General features: G+C 40.8%; 1 protein-coding gene across 5 annotated transcripts in view; it reads right to left on the bottom strand.

Annotated features, from left to right (window-relative positions):
* Positions 1 to 20,391, bottom strand: part of CDK14 (cyclin dependent kinase 14) — a 2,372,392-nt gene that overhangs the window by 68,829 nt on the left and 2,283,172 nt on the right. For all 5 annotated transcript variants that reach the window (XM_069648415.1, XM_069648417.1, XM_069648419.1 and 2 more), the window contains one exon: positions 7,764 to 7,902. In XM_069648415.1, coding sequence (XP_069504516.1) covers positions 7,787 to 7,902 — 116 coding nt within the window. In that variant the 3' untranslated portion in view covers positions 7,764 to 7,786. The remainder of the gene's footprint in view (positions 1 to 7,763; positions 7,903 to 20,391) is intronic.

The raw sequence follows: 20,391 nt of genomic DNA, 5'->3' as shown, positions 1-20,391 counted from the left end.
TGCTCCTTTTATGCTCTGAGAGGTCTTACCAAATCTTCAGAAAAAAACAAAAGACCCACTTGATTAACTAGTGGCTTGGACTGCACCCACCTATGTAAATGTACCTATGTAACTAGCACCCAGATGCCTGAGGGCTTGGTGTGCTTAAATAAATGCTAAAATAAAATACATAGAAAAAGAATGAGGAGAGAATCCCAGTGACCACTGTGCACATATGTATGGAGGGGATCTGAAAAGTGCAAACCTAGCAAGGAAGCAATGCAGTGTTGCACATAGAGGAAGACCCAGAAGGTGACCTATGGGAGTAGCAGTGGTAGCTGGAATAGGAAAAATGATACAAGGATGGAAAGGGACCTATGCAAGGGGGATGTAGGTGATTTAATGGACCAATCAGTCAGCAATTGTCAAGGTGTTCTTTCAAAAGTAGGGTCTTCTGGTCCTTCCATAAGTGAAGGAACAAGGATGGGGCAGTCTAATCTCTCCTGGTAACTTGTCCTAGACCTACAGTCATAGCAGGAGAATGCATATTTCTTACCTCTTTTTTTCCTCCTACGGTTCTTTGCTTCTAATCTGGTGATGTTGCAGTCGCTTGTGGGGCATTAGACTTCGAAGAAGGTGACATTCAAGATATACACCTTTGTGACATTTTCTGTAAGTGGGTAGTAGGGAGGAGAACATTCCAGCAATGAGCTGGTGGGTGGGCGCGCACATTTCGGCGCTCTGGGGATGTGCTTTACCTACTGCTGAAAGTGTCTTTATGTTTGGGTTTATTGAGAACTACATAATTGAGTGGTGTAACTGAGACACACAGTTCACACTAACAATCTTAAGTGGTTACATATTATGATAGGACGGCTGTGCAGTGGGCACGTAGAGGGTCAACCCTCACTGAAACAGCAACAAGGTGTCAATCACAGGAAAAATTTCATTGGTACCCCTAAAACTAATACACCTTCTCAATCCATTATGGAACAAAAATTACCAATGCCAGCTCTCTCAGAGAGCAAAACCTATAACGACAAACTCTCTAATGCCCAAACAATATGTCATGAAGTTGCATTTGCGTATTTGAAAGCTTCCCTCAATGCTCCTCCTCCTTCCCCTGTTGACTCACCGACCCCCAACATGGAAAAGGGGCGAATAGGAATCTCAAGAAAAAGCTTTCTGAGTATGCGGGACATGGAGGAAGTGGTAAATATATCTAGGCCAGAGGTTATCACCCATTACCTTCCCTCAGATATTTCTATCCTGGCACCTGCTGTGCTCAATGAACTTGAAAAAAGGGTGGAGCTATCAGGAGGTCCCTCCACTCCTGTTACCGCACCTTCAGGGCGTATTGCTAAAGTCCACCTACATATGAGCAAGCTTATTTCTCCTTTCTCTACACTGAATAACTACAAAGATGCCTGTAAGCAGTCTCTTATTCAGCCATCAGATTCATGTGAGACACTCCCTGAAACATCACAGAACCCTCATGTTCACGAGGACTCATTCCCAGAGGAGGGGTTTGCTAAGCCATTAAAACTCCACACTTAGAGCATGCCTCCTCTTTAGGACCCAACCTACCATCACCAGCTGAAGAGATGCAAACGCTGGAATCTAACTATCCGGCTATATCTAGAATTCTAAATCTTCTAGATAAAGGCCATGATTATACACACTATGAGCGCAGGGACACCAAAACTGCACTGGCACAGATTCTATCCAAATTAAACAACTTGGAGGGCTTCATCTTTTCTGAAAATTATAAACGTGAAGTGGGGTGCAAATCTCCCCAGTGCAACATCATCTGTAAAAATGTGATTGCTACTCAAACCACGTTGTTAACAGAACACAAATCACCAATTGACAATAAACACACAGGGGGGCCACCTACCTATTCCTTTCCCCAATATTTTGCCAAACAGTAAATGTTGCTAAACCTGATGATGTGATTCAAATATACACGCATGCTCAATTGTGTCGGATGGTAACAGCTCACTCTGAGAAAATTGATCAACTACTACTTTTCAATCAGCCTAATGAAGTAGAAATAGTCCACACTCCACCAATGAGGGTGCTTGCCCCAATGTAGGGGACATCAAACATCCAGATAGCCCATGCGCTCTAACCGTGTTGATTGAAGACGAAATTAAACTTAAAGAGATTGAAGCTGATTGTGTTTCTGCTAGTGATAATTCTCCACAGAACTCTCACGTAAAACACTTTGCCTCACGAAAAGAAAAACGGTCATACATATGTGCATTCAAAAGGCTCCAACTTCGTAAGGTTGGACAAACTGAGGCAAACAAAAAGACAAAAACAGGGACTAACACCAAAAACTACGGCAAAAAAAAACAAGAGCGGTAAAGGGGAAGTCACAAAGAAAGACGTAGTTTCTAACTTGGTCACTTCTGAGGAATCCTCTGTTCTTGGACTTGATGTGGAGGAACTCCCTATGGAAAGTAGAGTAGCCCTCCAGCTTGACACAGAGGGATGTAGCAAGCCCAATCTCACCCACACACCAATACAAGGTGTGGCGGTATGTAAGAAACCCTTGAATGATAGGGCCAAAATAATTCTTGAAAAAAAAAAAAGAATTGCCTCCTCTCTGACAACACCTCAACAAACCCTACTATCCACCTACCCCAAACCAATTCCCAATAAAAAAAACAAATGTGGGGAAAGCTATGGTTGATAGTGGGGTTCTTTTTAGTCATCTGCGATCTAGCAGTGAAAAACGAACATCCAGTAATGGTTGTACACAAAGAATCGAAGAGGCGCAGACCGTGCCAGTGGAACAAAATATGATGGTTCCATTATCCAATGGTGACACTGCTGGCACTGAACCCATCTTCCCCCTCCCTCATGTGTGGTGAGTTATCAATCCACAGGCCAAATACCAGACAGTGATTTGCCTGGTGATCGTGGACCATCAAAAATTGAGACACAGGATAGATGTGCTAGCCAGGAGGAGGAGAACTCATTGTCTTCCCCCAGGTTTCTTGCATATTGGGATGGGTTAGTTTTCCTGAGATCAACTCAGAGAAGAGTTTAAATAGTTGCTTTGTGCTTCAAGCATTTCAGAAAATTCCAGCTCTTAGAACGCTCGCATCGAGAGACATTGAATGGATAACTCTCCCACCTATCAATAACTACAGGATGGTGTTTCAAGTGCAATCCACAATAATTGCAGAACTGCTTTGGATGCACTGAAGAGAACTTAATATGATAGGCCTAGCCCCATACTTCTTACAATCCATTGAGGAAGCAACAGAATTCAACGAGAAGCCTTAGGTAACTCAAAAATCTGTCTCAAATCCCATTCTAGGTAATCAATCGGTTCAACTGCCTGAAGCCGCTGTTATAGCACAACTAGCGGCCATCTCCGTGAAGAGCAGAGATTGGTCCTGGCTTTTGGCGCTACTGGCCGCTTCGAAGGAAGTTAAGAATCGGACAACTACATAGTATTAAAACCTCATTTAGGATGATGTCCTGGAATACTTGTGGGAGCAAAAATCTCTTACTTTAGGCAACTACTACGAATCCCCAAGAGAATGTGGACATCATCCGATGTCAGGAAACAATGAGTTCCATGTAATTTCAGGTAAAAGGTTTTAGTGATATCCATATGGAGGCAATCCATGGAGTCCAAGGAAGGCCTTTGGGGGGTATCACGATCTTTCTTAATAATGACTTATGTTATGCAATCCTCAAGATATACAAAGAACACTCCTTTGTGGCGGTGGTAATTGAAATGGCGACAAATACAAAAGAGTGTTTTTTGATGATTTCATTGTATCATAACCCTTACAGTATGACTATTCAAAACACTATGGAGAAAATCGTGATGATGTTTGATGAGGTATTTTCTCAGTGGCCGCACTTTAATTTGATTTTGGGGGGCGACTTCAATGCAGATTGCATGAGTCAATTATACCCCAAGGCACTTATAGATAATCCCCCCAAAAACACAGCAACCACCAGGCGTGGGGCTCTATGGTACTCATTTTTAGCAAATTGGGAGATCTATATGGTGCCTTTTATGAACAAAGAATCTGCAATCACCTGGGAACGCAACCAAATTGAATACTGTATTGATTATTTTGCAGTGTCATCAGGAGTCAATGGCTACAGTAAGGATATGGAAATTTCAGACCCGGCTTACAGCGACCCCAACATCTTGCATTTACTCCTAAAATTTGAGACCTCACATTTGAGGAAAGACTCTTTGCAATCTTTTTTAGTGAGTGATCGACCTGGGGCTTCCCTAAGGTGGAGTGCCTATACTTGGGACACACTGCACTCCTTGATTGGTGACGATATGGATAGATTTCTACCAACTCGAACTTTAAATAATGATTGCCAGCTATGACTAGAACTGTATCTCAGTTTAATAACTGGAGCAATCAAAAAGCTCATTAAAAAGCAAAGAACAAAAACTGAAAGAACAGATGATTTACATACTTTCATCAAAGAAATCAAAGCAGCAAAAAGAATCAAAATTGCAGAGATTAGATATCTCAAAAACCTGGACTTAAGTAAAGCGGAATTTCAAATACAAAAAAGACACATACGCAACCAATACAGGTGTAAAAATTATAGAGTGCACCACCACCACACCGTTAATCAGTCAATGATGACTAGTTTGTGCCGCAGCGATAGGTGATCCACCTGGGCTATTTTGCACGATGATCTGACAAGAACGAATTAGCAACAAACGTCTAACATCTCTGAAGAGGTATGGATACAATTTTATAAAACAAAGTTTCAATTACCTGAAAGATTCTCTCATACAATTTCGAAATCTCCTCCTGGCAATTTGGGAAGTTTCAAAGGTTGGACCCTTGCAGATATCACAACAGCAATAATCAAGCTGAACAACTCTAAAGCTCCTGGGCCTGACTGTATTCCACCCTGCGCTATTAAAAGACATTCTTCTCTATGGGCCAAAATTATACATACTCAAATTCAAGAGGCAATTAGAACTCAGTCAGTCTCACAATCATGGCTCTAAGCGATGACAGTACCTATTCATAAGAAAGGAAATAAAACAGATCCCTTAAACTTCAGACCGATTGCCCTCATTATGCGGGGGCCAAAGTGTTTTCAATTCTAATAGTTCAGGATCTTCAGCTTTACAATTCAAATACTATCCCGTTTTCAAACTGGCTTTTGGGCACATATGGGCACCGCCCTAAATGCATCTATACTGGCGCATCTTCTTGCTAAGACCAAAACACCCAATACAGGACCATTATATGTGGCTTCGGTAGATTCATTAGCAGCTTTTGACTGCGTGGTAAGGTCAATTCTTTGGGAAAAAATAGCACGTAAGGGAATTCCTTTGCAGCTAATAGCTCTAATAGCAAAATTACATCTTGGCACCTCATATCATGTGAGGATTAGTAGAGGTGGGGGTTAAGCAGGGATGCAACTTGGCAACGACCCTGTTTAACATCTACCTCTGCGAAATTGATGAAATATGGATGAATGAGATCTCATATCCAGCAAGGCTTGGTCAATTAAAAATCCAATGGCTGGCCTTTGCGGACGATATCTTAATATTCGATAGAACTCTGTATGACTTACAAGTGAATATTAGCATATTTGCAAACTATTTATATAGGCATAACTTGCAATGCAATGTGCACAAATCAAAAATGTTCATATTCAAAAATCTAAAAAAGAAAGTGCAAACTATGAAAGGGTCAATCGGCAGCAGCATTACAATTCCCTTAGATACATCATTAAAATATCTTGGATATGATATTGCCGACACTAATTCTAAAATAAGATGGACGGTGGGGTTGAATTTGTAGCACTGGGGACTCAAATGAAGATGATCTACACAAGATTTTGTAAATTCTCGTTGAGTCCCTTATTCAATTTTTACACGCTCAAAGTAGAAGCGTCAATACTATATGTGTGGAAATGTGCTTGTTGAGCATTCATGGTATCCTTGATCAGATTCAAGGAAAATTGTTGAAGAGTACTCTACGTATAGCACAATCACTTCCCAATTGTGCTCTGCGACAGGAACTGGGGTTAACCGCATTGTTTTCTATGTACCAATAGAGGCAGTTATTGAATTTTTCAAGAATTTTGTAGCCCCCTGACAACTCACTCTATGAAGACTTTAGAACAATGATTTCTGATTCCAACCTCCCATCAGTAGTGAGCTTTTACAACTCAATGCACACATTACTTGATGAAATGGCTCTAAGCCCTGAGGATCTAGAATATAGAATCCTTCATGTTAAAAAACACCTTTTTGAGCTTGATTGGGCAAAAACGTTAAATGCAATGAATTCTAAGTCTCAGTATAATGAGGCATCCTTGTTTGTTACCACAAGAATTCCACGCAAAATGTACTTATCGCAATTTCCCTGCTGTAAACTTAGAGACTTATATATGAGGTTCAAGCTAAACCAGCTACACACCCTGGAGAAAACAATAAGGTGGGATAAAGGAACAGAAACTGTTCTAAAGACATCATGCCGTTTTGCAATGAGCAGTCACAAAGAGAGTCTCTGAAACATCTGGTAATATACTGCAATAATTTTGAATGAGTTCAGTTAGATCTCCCTGGAGTGGAAACACTTGGAACTTCTTCGAGTGCTAGAGAATGGTGTGGGGAGTTTCCGTTAAAACTATACTGGCATTAAGAACATTTTTGACAATGTTGGTGGGCGAATTAGCTAAAAGAGATGCATTAAATGTAGTATGATATATGCTACTTGGGAATCTCAGAAAAATATATAAAAAATGTGGAAAGAGGACAAATGTGTTCTCGTTCGAAAATGAAATTGTATATAGTTCCCTCTACTTCATGATGCATAAATACATGAATTGAAGTATGATTTAAATGATTAGTTGAAATTGTTAAGAAAATGTACAAAAATGTGAAGATATGACAAATCTTGTTTTTATTTTTAATTGAAATATGTATAGTTTTTCTCTTCCTTTTCTTAATTTCTATGGTTTACTAACGAAGATGTATGTATGTTGTAAAGGTTTGTTAATCAAACTAATAAACAACTTTTAATTTAAAAAAATTATTGGCTGCAGCAGATTACTTTACGTGGCTCTAAATGAGAGTAGAAAACACAAGCAAGTTTGTTGTGAAGAGGGAGGGTGTTTGGGCATGATTTGGGAGCAGCGATGCATCTCACAGGTATTCGAAAGTCACGTATATGGGATTTGATGTGGCTCTTGAGTTTAGCAAGATGAAGTTCACCCTGCATTTTCTGGAACTAGAAGGGGAGGATATGTGCACCCATGTCCTTGTGTGTCTGAATCTTTATGTGTTCCTGCTTTCTTACAAAGCACCAAGGTGAGAGTGCACGTATTTTGGTAAATCTGTATCATTGGAATGGTCTTGAAAAATGAAATCCTATCAAATGGATGACAGTATTATCAAACCTACTAAAATCCGACCACTTAGTATGCACAGCCATCTAGAGCAGTGGCTTGCCAAACATGCAATGCATATACTTGGAGTTATGTACACCTAGAAATCTTTACCACACCAATTCTATTAGCCTTCAGGTAGAAAGTAAAAGCTTGTTTATACAATTAAAATGTTAACATTGGTATCACCCATTTGCATTTCTATTTTGGAATAATTCAATCTGTAGAGCATTAGGGTTCCCTTTTGTAATGGGCTGCGCCATAGAAAAGACAAATATTAATACTTGCCGTTTTAAAGATATCAAGATAGAAAGGCATCAAAACTGTAACCCTCAGCAATTGAGTTCCTACTCTGTTGCCGTTCTCCTCACCTGTTTCCGCCGCTGCGGGTTCCTCAGTGCTTCATGCTTGATAGATGTTTGCCATGACTGTTGTTTCTCCCAAAAACCCTCATGCTCTCTCCAGCCTCGGCTTGCAATTTCACATTTGGTACAGTAAAGATGGAAGACACTGTGAAAAGGGGATTGGTTTGTTATTTGCATAGGTGTTCCATAATTGTGCCAGTACAATGTAGGACAGAAATTAAAAGGAAATTCAGAATCATTCCCATCCCAGCAACACATTCTGCATCAGCACCAAATCCATTACAGCTATAAATCAACAAGCATAAACGTGAAATATGAAATGGTGACCTGTACCAACAAGTATAGAACAAGCAAGATTGATGGATAATGTTTCTTAATTCTGACTGAGAAGAGATTGAACTTCCTCCCAGGCCATTCCAAATAAAAAAGAGAACTATCACTTTCCATTCCAATGCAACCCAAAAGCGACACCTTTTCCTGTCTGGCCAACCCACTATGCCTGTGTCCCAGCCCACCCTTGTACAATGCAAAATGGCTTCCGTCTAACACATAGCAGCATAGAAAATCACTCACAAATAACTATAGCAACTGTTTGGAACCCTCTCCTGCTCATGTTTGATTGATAGACGTGGGCCTATTGGGCAGTCACTAGGTTTGTATCGAGAGAGTTACACAGACATAATGGACAACATAGTAGAAATCTAAAGTTTAATAATCTACAACCAGTAACAGGAATGTGGCAGAACATTGTGTGAAATTGTTTAAAATAATCAAAAGCAGTAGTGATGCCACGAAACTCGCATTAAACATGGTTAATTCCATGTTTTATTTATTTTATTTTCATTCTTGTAGCACGCCAATTTTCTCCAATGTTTTGAAAGTGTACCATGTCCGATTTCTTTGGAGTAAGATGGCATAAGCAACCCTTAAAATATTTGGAAAAATGATCAGTGCAACACATGATATCAAAGGCAACGAGGTAGTCATGGAAACTGAAGATCCAATGAAAACTTTATTTTGGGAATTACTTCCCATAAAAGCACACAAATGACAAAATGAACACAATAAACCCCTGAGATTACATCAAATTAGTAAAATAGATAAGCATGTCACGACACATGTTTCCATAATAATTAGTAATATCGTACATAAAAATACAAATATTTTACACGAGTAATCAAAATGTACAGACATAAAATAACATCATTAAGGAGAAAACACAACTTGTATTAAATTAATCCAATAAACGCTTCTCTCTTAAATTCAGTGCACTATGGTGAAAACGGTGAAAACCAACACTTTTCTAGATAGGTACTTGATTATCATGGCCTTAGGGAGGAAGAGTTAGGGCAAAAATAAAATGATATGCAATAAGGTGCAAGAAAAGTGGGACAAAATGCACACAATCTATATGTATCAGTTGTCAAATAGCATGCTCCAGTGGATTAGGCAGTTAAATTGTGTCCTAATTCTTAGGTAACAATGATAAATATATGGGGAAAAATTAACCAAGGAGCAATACAGTCTGTTATCGATATTGTCTCTATATGGCTATTTGTATTGTTCACTTTGTCTACCTCATATCTATGACACTTATATTTGTTAAGCAGTGAAATTTCCAATTTGCTATAATGATTTCCCACATGGTTCACAAATGCTATTAGAAAAAGATTTCAACATCATGGCTAACTGCTTTACCACTTGGGCTACCTACGGGATGTCAAGAGCCCATTCACTAGATAGGACGTTGCTCGTAAAACATTTACTAAGCACTGCTTCTGGGTTGTTGCAAATTGAAAGACATAATAAACTAGGTGTACTTCGGACCGTATTCTCAATAAAAGGCCAGTTCAGCTCTCTGTGTACTGCATCATTTTCAGCTGAACGGGGGAGACACAGTGATCTTTTACAGAATGCATTTTCAGTACCTTGTAAAATCTTAGCTTTACCAAACCGAAACATGCCACTACCACACAAAGCTGTGGCTTTTGCTTTGGCTCTATATAGTCAAAGCATTCAACCAATTGGCTGTGACTAGTTGGTACTTGCAAATTGAAAATAAATGGCGCTAATTTCTTGTCTCATCTTTGAGGCTTGTTTCCTTGCTTGATTTTACGGGTACAGATTCAAATAGTCATATTGTATTACAGGTATCCATATATGGTTAGAATGAAAGATTGCCTCTTTCTGCAGTGCCTTCATAGGAAAACACATTGCTGCAGATTTACATTAACTAATAGATCTAAATTGGCCATTTATTTATTTTATTTATTTATATACAAGAAGGAACAATGCTCTTTTGATCACAAAAGAACATATATTAGAGAACAAATTAGCTTTGACGGGAAGCAGTGAATTGGGTGAGTTCGAGTGACATTCTTAAAAAAGTGCTGAAGCTAGTACGCAGCCCTGGCACACACTGCATAACATTGGCAATGAGGAAGTATAGCTATCACATTCATCTAGTCTCACAGCTCCGTTATAGTCCTTGATGTATTTAAATAAGAAAAGAGGGCAAATCTGTCTGCAATTCCACATTGATCAAAATGGACCATCATTTTGTGTGATTAACTGTGTCAAATGCCATTCTTTGATCCATGAAAGCAGCGTAAAATGGCTCGTTCATTATAAACATTGATTAGGCTCTCGACAAATATAGGTTCAATGATTGAAGTTCCTTCCACAAGTTGCTCTAAAACAAATTGTGTTTTAGATAAACATTGTGCCTAATCCAATCCTTTAGGCTGTTTAACACCACTGTCCCAAAAATCTTAAACAAGCCTAGCAAAGAAATTGGTTGATAGCTTGCTGGGTCTTGCCTTTGTCCTTTCTTAAAAAGTGGGTAAATAACTGCAGAGTTTCAAGATCTGGGGTAGGATACCATCATTATTCTAGCATTAAACACATTACATAATAAGGAACACAGTATTTCGAACAAGGGAATTGTGCCCTTGTTGCCTTTTTTCTGCTGCTTCACAGCGTCTTGGCTGTTAGCAATGCGGGTTACAGGTTTCCACAACTGGTGTCACATAGAAGGGGAATTGCACCCTTGTATTAAATGTCCTGCTAGGAGCACCCCAGGGTCATCTTTAGCTTCAGGCCAACTCACCAGTTTTCCATGCCATCTCTGCTTCCCTGTTTGCTGCTGCAGAGGACCTCCTGCATCCTACCCTCTCTATCGCCACCTCCCGTGTAACTTCAGTGGACTGCACAGCTATTCTCCGGAGCTCTGTCATCTCTGTTGGTCCTCTGCGTCCTCTCGCACAATGAAGCGCCACACGTCGGATTGGGAGCACGTCTCCCCTTCGGCTGGCCTTTTCTTCACAATGACACTTCCTTCAGTGTGCACTCTGCAATGTTGCACGCCTTCAATTCTCATGTCAGTATCAGATGGTGTTCTTCTTTCGGCTTCTGCAGCAACCCCAGCACTCTAGACTGCCTCTGCCTCAGCTACTGCTTCCACGTCTCTCCTCAGCTGCAACTCATTCCTGAGTTTAAATGTCCTACTCAGGTGTCTTGCTTTATAACAACTAGACTGTATATTCTGGTCAATAGCACCTTTGATCCTCACTAACTCTGGGCCTTTCTTCCTTGTCCCAGTACATAGGCATTATGAAATCCTGAAGTCCACAGTGGCTTTGGTCCTTTGATATGTAGTTAGATTTTATTGTTTTGAGATCTGAGATTTGTCAGAGTTAGGGAATGTTATGTAAAAGGTTTGTGATTTAACATTGGGGTTCAGACCTCTACCTAAAACAGAATCATGACAATAAGAGGATGTTATATTTAATTCCTGAACTCCCAAGGTACAAGCCTTATTCCGTTTAGCTGATTTTTCAAAGCATGTTCTTTGGGTAGTTTCAATGGAGCGACTTGTGCAATGACGGCAGGCGATTAGGTATTTCCTCACAAGAAGATGAATACTGTGTCCCTCCCAAAGGAGTCACCACATCCCCTTGATAGCCATCTCCCCCCATGTGATCCTCCGTCATGTTACCACCACAAGGGTTAGGATCAGGTAGTGGCTGCCTTACCCTGGCCCCATCAGAGGAGATCCTAGGCTGGGGTTCAGTGATGACTCCGCATGATTCTTCACAGCGGGGATTGTGCGAAGTGCTCAGGTCTGACAATGGACCACATTTATAAATGAGGTATTTGGGCATATCAGCTATCCTTTGGGCATAAAGCATACATTTTCATTTGCTTAGCACCCACAGGAAATCGGCATTTGTGATTGCTTCAACAGCCTCCTAAAGGAGTGAATTTGTAAACTAAAAGAGACGTTGAAAAATGGTTGTCTGCATTGCCTTCCTTTTGCTCTATTTGCATTACGCAATCAGTCCGGCAAAGACCATCAACTGACTCCTCATGTGTTGGTGATGGGACTCTGAAAGCACACACCCCTTGTTCCTCAAACTCACGGTCAAATTGATGCAGCGAGTGCTTCTGCTGTGTAAGAGAAGGAAATGCATGATTATTTGACAGCTATGACAGAATCTCTTAAATGTATGTCCCGACAGGTACAGATGTGGCAGGGGGTACGACGAAGTTTGATGCAGGACATGAACAAACTTATCCACACATATTGTTGAGACCATTTGCGTTATTTCCGGGGTACAAGATATTGTGCCAGAACTTTACAAGGAAGTGGCATAAACCATGCTTCGAGGGACCGTTCATAGTGGAGGCTGTCACTAAGTCTGCAGTAAAGTTCCAAGAAAGGCATGCCTGGATCCATCTCAGTGACATCAAACTTTACAGAGGAGAGACACCCACCTGTCTGCCAACTTTGAGCTCGACAATGAAGAAGACGTGAGAAGACCCCAAACAAATTCAATGACGAGGGCTAATCAGCAGTAAGAAGAATAAAGGAACAAATAAGCCTTCTATGAATACTGGAAGTTAGTCCAACCTACTTTAAAGAGGATAACTCAAAATAACACGTGACACTTTCAACAACACATGTTTCCCATAGCTATCCTATTCTTCTGTGTCTTGTCCTTTTTTATGAACACTTACCTTTTTTTAGGAGCCTGGAACATTTATCTGGTCGTACTAGTCTTTAATATAAAAGCCTATATTGTTTTAGAAAGAAGTTTTCTCTCACTTTTAACAAGGTTTTTCTTGTAAACACTTGTCCCCTAACAACAAGCAGGAGAAATATTTCCCATGACATGAAGATGCAGTCTTTTAATGAAATGAGACCGTTAACAATGGTGCCGGTGCTTCAGTGTACCCATTCCCATGGAGTCCTGTGTAAAATGTTTTACCGGCACCTAACTCTCGGTCTGCCGGGACTTGCACTGTCCAGGTGGCACCGGGAACCTAGGTGCTGGTAAATTTTACGAGTCCGGCAGCAACCCGCCGGTAGCACAGCAGGGTTACTGTCAGACTCATAATGAGGCCCGTTGTCCTTTAGCGCCTGGAAGGTTTAATACCGTACACATTTGCAAAAAAAAAGAAGACACTATATCCATACTGATAGTAGCAGCTTTTTCTTCCTTTGTGTGTTTGTATTTTCTATGCTGGTTTGCAGAGCAACACAATAGCACCTACAATTGTTCTTTTATAACGCGCTTAATACCAATTAGTGGATTCGAAGTGTGGGATCAGGATTTCAACCTGTATTGTGCTGCATTGTCTTGCTTTCAAGACAAACACATTGCCCCTGAGGTACCCTTCCTCCCCTATTATCCGATAAGGCCATCCATTTCTATTATACACATTGCCAACATCAGTATACTATGTATAATGATGCCAAGTGAAAAAGCCGTGGGGAAATATCCTAACCATATCACTCCAGAGAAAAGAGCAAAATGATGTGTGACATATGAATCAATGCACCTGACTAAATATATTGATGATTCTGCCCATGTTACCAACAACATGTGGTACAAGCACATGAGCAAAGTGGGAGAGAGATGTCTGATGTGTTGTTTTGTATGTTCCCTCATCCCCTATGCCATGAGTCCCTCTCAAATGTTTATAGCCAAAGAAGTACCCACGAACACAGCACATTGAAACGGCACCTTGCACTTTGTATGACCAAAGGACAATTCCAGGGGCAGACGGCCTCCATAGAGTGGGTGACAAAAACAAATTCTCCACTGGAGGATACTTTTATAAAACAAAAGAACACCATGATAAATGCGAATACACATCACAACGTAGTGAAATACCTACTGGTGGACATAAATGGGGGAGGGATTAAAGTAGATAACAAAAAACTGAAGTGGAATGATGTGCAAGGAAAAGAAATACCTGGGTGTTGAAACAGAGGACAGTTACAAATAAAGGGACATATACGTACGGCAGAAGGATGGGGGAAGGATGAATAGGGTGCAAACCATTAGCACTCCTAGAGCAGCCTGCAGAGGTTGTGAAAAATGCTAATAAAATATGCCTTAAGGAATGGCCCAAATATACCAAATTGCTCACCTGGGTAGAAGATACAAGAGTACCTGTACCCATAATTCCTTTAAAAGATGTCACCTTTTGCTTCAGAAATAATGGCACAGTGCATGTTGCAACAAACGCAAAATGTGGGCATATTTTCGATGTACCAGGCAAAGAGAAATATTCTGGATAGAAAAACTTGAAAGCATGTACCCAAGGAGAATGAACATGGAATGGGACCTAAACTGTTTCTTGTGAATTCATCACAAGGCATATCTACCCTGTGAAAAGTTAGAAAGGCCATAAATGATGAGGGAAACTGCCTCAGTAAGAACTATCAATCCTTGGATAGATTGGACAATGTGGGTGAAACTAACAATGTGAATAAAAGAAACTTAGAGTCATTAGTTCTATGCAAACTGTACTAAAACATATTTACAAATGTACTGATCAGGACTTACAACATCCATGAATGTAATGCACGTGGTGATCTGTTATTTAACCATCAGAAAGGTTGAAGATATTGTATTATAATAATTGTCATATATAAGATGTGCCAAAATATATTGGTTACAACAGTTATGTATAATCAAGAAAAAATGTAAGTGACACTTCTCAAAAGGATTTATATCAAATGTATTGAATTGGTGGTACATCTGAATATACTGCAATGGATGATAATGGGCTTAGTTTATGTTGAAAATTATCTGAATGTAAAAGGGAAAGTATTCAGAATTAACAATGCCGGTAATCTTCATTATACATACCGACCGCACATGGCGAATATGAAAAAGGCCCCCGAATAGACAATATAGCAGACACAACATGTAGGCAATGAGCAAGAACTCATTACATGAAAGACAGTGCAGCAAGTACATTATTTCCACATGGCGCCTTTAATTACGCCGTGAACCAAAACAGGCAAGTCAGTAGACACACAGCCATAGAGTGGTTGCATAGCAACCCTCCAATGTAGGACCCAGCATACGGCAAAACCATCATTACGGGGAAAAGAACACAGGAATCAAACAGCGGTGAAAATGCGAATGCGAGTGAAACGAAAGCACTCCATACCGTGAGGGACTCCTTTTGCCCTCGCACATTCATCCACAGTAGGACGCTCCGCATCCACCGTGTAGGACGAGTGTCCTTTTAGCCCATGAGCCTCATGAACAAAGTGAAGGAATCCCCGGAGGGATCTTAACCCAGGAACGCTTATAACATTGGACACAGAACACCGCAACCGCATATACATGAGACGGGTCCCACACCTAACGGTGAGTCTTTTAAACAGCAAAGGTCTTACTTGTTTGCAATATTGATCACGGAGTGGGACTCAGCGCTGATTTTAGCGACTGATCCCACTTGTGATCTGACTACCTTTCATCCAAAGCGCAAATGAAAGAAGCAATGTTAGTATGATTCCCCACAGAATGCATGACTGAATCCAGGCTTTTAACTTTATCTCCTACAGTGGTGGAACTCTGAAATTAAGAAGTTGTACAAAAGAGAAACTAAGAGACACACAGTCACCACACAGAAGTGTGCAGAGTATTGCCACATACCGGTTCACCGGGACCAAGGTTAGTCAAGTGTTAACTGTCAGACGTATACATAGAATGATTGTAGACAGTAATAGAAACTAATGCAGATATCTGTACACATTGATTTTGCAGAAAAAAAGACAGAAAAATTGATATCCCCACCTGAGGAAGGGCGAACACATTGCCCGAAACGTGTAGTGGAACCCATAGGTTAGAATCCTAAAAGCCTGCAAGAGGGCTTGTGTAAAACTGGGACAATAAACCAAGGATATCAAGACATTTTGGAACAATTTGACTACAAATGAATGAAGTATTGTTTGTTGAAGACTCATGATGTGATTAAAACTGTAATTGGAAAAATAAATTATTATTGAAACAGTCATACACGAACAAGTTTGTATATGACAAGAAAATATGCAATGTGCCTATGATATACTGAATGAGATAACAGAAAATCCTTGTTACGAAAGAAATAAACACACACACAAGTTTGTGTTTTTTACATAAGCAAGTTGTCATACACGTGAAGTTTATTGAACAATATTTGGCTGTCGTAGTGCAGCACAGAAGTGTGCATCTGTTATGTTTTCCGATACAACGGTTGACCATATACAATTCACTCAGTTTTTTAGTCTGGTAGCACAGGCTTAACGGATTGCACCTAAGTATTCAAATTAATTCTCACAGAGACTTAGATAAACATAAATAAAAAAAAAACTCAGAGTGCACCTCCTCTACCAAATTTTCATGAAAGTAGGAACAGCTGTGGTAATGGACCACAGTTGGGCCTGTGGTTTCAAAGCCTACATGCATCTTCCCCCAAATGTGGGAGGCCTGTGCTCCCTGGTAATAATAAGTGCACCAGCCTTGGCAGTACCCAGAGTTAGGTGTAGATTGGTGATTTCCCCAAAATGAACACACACACAAGACATAAGAGGTCCCTTATACTTGCATGCATGAAGAGGAGCAACTATAACTCAATGAAGATGGAAGAGGCATATGATGCCATACCAGACAAGCATAAATTATTCGGTACAGCTGAGATATTCTTTACATCCCTCTTTACAGCTGGGTTGCTAGCCAATACAAATGGGAAATGGCTGCACATTACATGATAGGAATTGTTGCAAACAATAAACATAACCGTGAAAGGCTTTAATGCCTTAAGGGAAAAGCTGAGGGCAATAAGACTCATGACCCTCCGAAACAAATATGTTCCCGAACTGATAACATCCTTGGAGGGGGGCATGTATGCAAAGATCTGGCCTTCTTGCAGCAGGTACGCACCCACCCGTGATGAGGAGAATGAGACCCTCACAGAGGCCATAGCCATCTTGACAGAATTGCACACAAAAATGGTGGAGGAGGTGGATGATATTGAAGATGATTCCTCCTGGTTGGCTAATGCATTCAAAGTGCTGATGGCTAACTTAGTACTAGTACCATTTATTTTTTGTGGATGTGGAAGCATACCCAAACTGATGACCTCCCCCATACCCAAACATTGGAAAGTACTATTGCAGCTTCAGGATCAACATTTTTTTGTCCTCAGGTCCCTCACAATTACACCAAACCCTGGGTACATTGAGATTCCAATAGGGAATGATGCTATTTGACCTGGAGTGTGGACAAACATGTCAGACATGCAGGCAGCTTTTGGCAGGGGCAGTAAATAAGACATAGATACTGAAAGAGACCTATCTGGGAGAGAGAAGAAAGGAGTGTGTGGTTGAGGACTTGACCAGAGGTGGGAATATTGAGAGGCAGATGAATACATCATCCATAGCTTCTGCCCTTCCCCCAGTCCAATATCACACAGGCGAGAAAAGTTACTCACTAAGACAACCATACCGCCCTTATCCCAGGCAGGTAGAGCAGGAGTTGGACCCGATCAAACTGAAGATGGTGAAGAGAAGGTGCTAAGTACCCCCACCTCAACCACCTGCCCATATTGCCTATATGTTGGGAACCAGAGTGTGAAACTCGAGCTGTACCAGTGGAAGTGCCTATACTCAAGAGAATCCTGGAGGCAAGGTTCCCATTGAGAAACCCATACCTGCATCCAAGACAGTATGATAGCTATTTGAGTGAAAACCCAGGAGGGAAAGGACGGATACACGAGAGAGCAGATTGGTGATGTCATGCAAGAGTCAAGCTGACGTACATAGAAGAGATGCAGAGACAATAGAATGTGGATATTCTATAAGACATCAAGAATGTATCAAAGATAAGCAACATCGGGGGCTCGAGATAAAGAGGCTTATGCTGAAGAAACGATGAAATTATTCAAGCCATTTCACACGTGTACAGATGCACTGTAACGCAAGCAGACAAAGTTTTCACGAGGCTAGCTTTATAGAAAAAATAGATTGAGGCAAGCACCAATATATATATATATATATATATATGTATAAAGTATGAGTAAGAAATTGAGTCTTCCCCATACATTATACCAGAGCTGGATAAAAATAAGGAAACACGTTCTTTTTTCCAAGTGTGTCGCAGTAAGAAAATAAGTGACTTACAAGCCAAGTTCAGAAAGGCGAGGTTAAATGAGCCAAGAATCCAAGGCTATTTCCGGCTGGAAGGAACAGGAATTAGTTGCAATCTGTGAAGGAATTAACCACCTGTTCTGAAGGCGTGAGTAAGAACAGAGAAGACTTCAGAGGCTCATTGAAAAATTGTCTTTTTAATATACCTCAGCTCGATTTTGTGGTCTTCAGTCACATGGAGGGAGGAAATTGGACAAGCATGATGGTCACACCTACGCACGAGATATGAGTATCTCTACTCCCCTGTATTCTGCAGGAACAGAGAACATTTTCAAGGACAAGTCCAAAGGCCTAATTGACAGCAGAACACTGAGGTAATGATGGATGATGTTCTAATTGGTGAGAAGCTATGGTTATGACCATCTCGCCAAGCACCTGGCAATCTGGCCTGCGTGCTGCTAGCATTGGTGGAAGAGGGCTGACGGAGGATAGAAATCAGCCAATGATAGAGGGCCGCGTGATTAGGAGCCCTATAGTTAGGTAACCAATGGGACGTCATGTATTTATTGCCGTTCATAGTGACCTGTTTTGAGGGAAGGTCTTAGCTGCCCCACCTGATGTTAAGAAACCTATCGCCTCTCTCACTCCCATTAGACTAGTATGGAACATATACGAAGATATTCCCTTAGACCCAATTGCACTTGTTAGTAGGTTTTGTAGTGTGTCACGTAGGATGACGTTAGTAATACAAATGTTTTACACCACCTATGATGACATTTTAGCATAAAAGGATGCTTTCTTGTGAAGTTCGTTGAGACCATGCCATGATACTTCAGATGATGTTTGTTGTACTCCCTGTTTTAGATAATTGACATTAAAGCAGTTATCTTTTAGCCTTGTTTCTGAGTCATTTTGATTATTGAGGTTTGAGTAATCTCTGTATTCCCATTCATCTCAGAGTATTGCTACCTCGTCTTAAAGGGCTGGAAGTTCTCCAGTTCAATGGCAAGAGTAAACAAATTAACATTGTGACAATAGCTGTGCATGCATTAGACATGAAGCTCATGTGCACTCAACTTGAAGGACACGTACATAAGTTAATATATTTATACATGAGGAATACTAACAAAACATCCATAATATATGAAGAATACTAGCATAAGCAATGTATAAACTGAATTCAACATGTGAATGTAGCTCACTAACATAGAAATGCAACAGTAATCGGCAGCCATGTTTTCCAAAATGGAAGCTGCAACATGCTTCTAATTAAACGAAGGGCTCAAGCTTTCACAAGCACTCAAGAGGATGAAATCACAGAAATACATATCCGTGCAGAGCTCAGGCAGTAGCCGGCAACCAGAGCTAAGGCTACAGTTAAAAAAGGGAGGGTCATAGCATTGCAGAGAAGCAGTGGCGTCGCTAGGGGCAGACTGGGGGGGCCTGGGCCCCCCCCTGTGAAACCCTGTGCCCTCCATTGTGCCCCCCCTACCTAAGACGAGCAGTGACCATGTTCTCCGCCTACATTTGTCTGTGCCCCTCTACTTTTATCTTTGACCTCCTCTGTGTCCCTCCTAAATTTGATTCCTGGCGACTCCACTGCAGAGAAGGCACAAGATAGCAATTTTCAGGACACAGAAGTATACTCCCAGACTAATTAAAGTTGAGCTGAGCACAACCGACCGTTGTTAACCAGGTGCACACAAATTATAAGCCACAAAACGTCCACAAAGAATAACCCAAAGGTGTCCCCAGTTGTACAGGAAACTATAATGCTCACATTAATATTAGCCAAAATTCTAATAAATGCAGGGTAAAATAATTCCAACCATGGTCCCATCACATGTGATCCATAATTGGCGAACACTCTCTATTCATTAGAGGCCATCACAGATAGGACACCTGCTGAACTCCCTACACATACACCCAGACATGAGACATAGTACAAGGCCAAATACAAAGAAATCATCCTGGCTCATGGCCTAGGAACAAGGAATGGTATATTTTAATTGAATGGAAAGCAGCTCGTGGACATTAATCCCCCTACTCCTATCTGGCTCATGTGTTGACGCCCTGTCAATCATTCAAGGTTGGTTAGCAGAACGCCAACCAATTAGCATCTCCTGTGTTATACCTCACAGCAAATTATATGCCAACCTTTAATGGGATGTAGAGATGATGTGGTCTCACGTGGAGCCCTCA

This window comes from Ambystoma mexicanum, chromosome 2q (genome assembly GCF_040938575.1).
Source record: "Ambystoma mexicanum isolate Mex_15411 chromosome 2q, UKY_AmexF1_1, whole genome shotgun sequence".
Taxonomy (NCBI): Eukaryota; Metazoa; Chordata; class Amphibia; order Caudata; family Ambystomatidae; genus Ambystoma; species Ambystoma mexicanum.
Note: the sequence above shows the minus strand (reverse complement) of the source record. Positions and strands in the feature narration are given on the sequence as shown.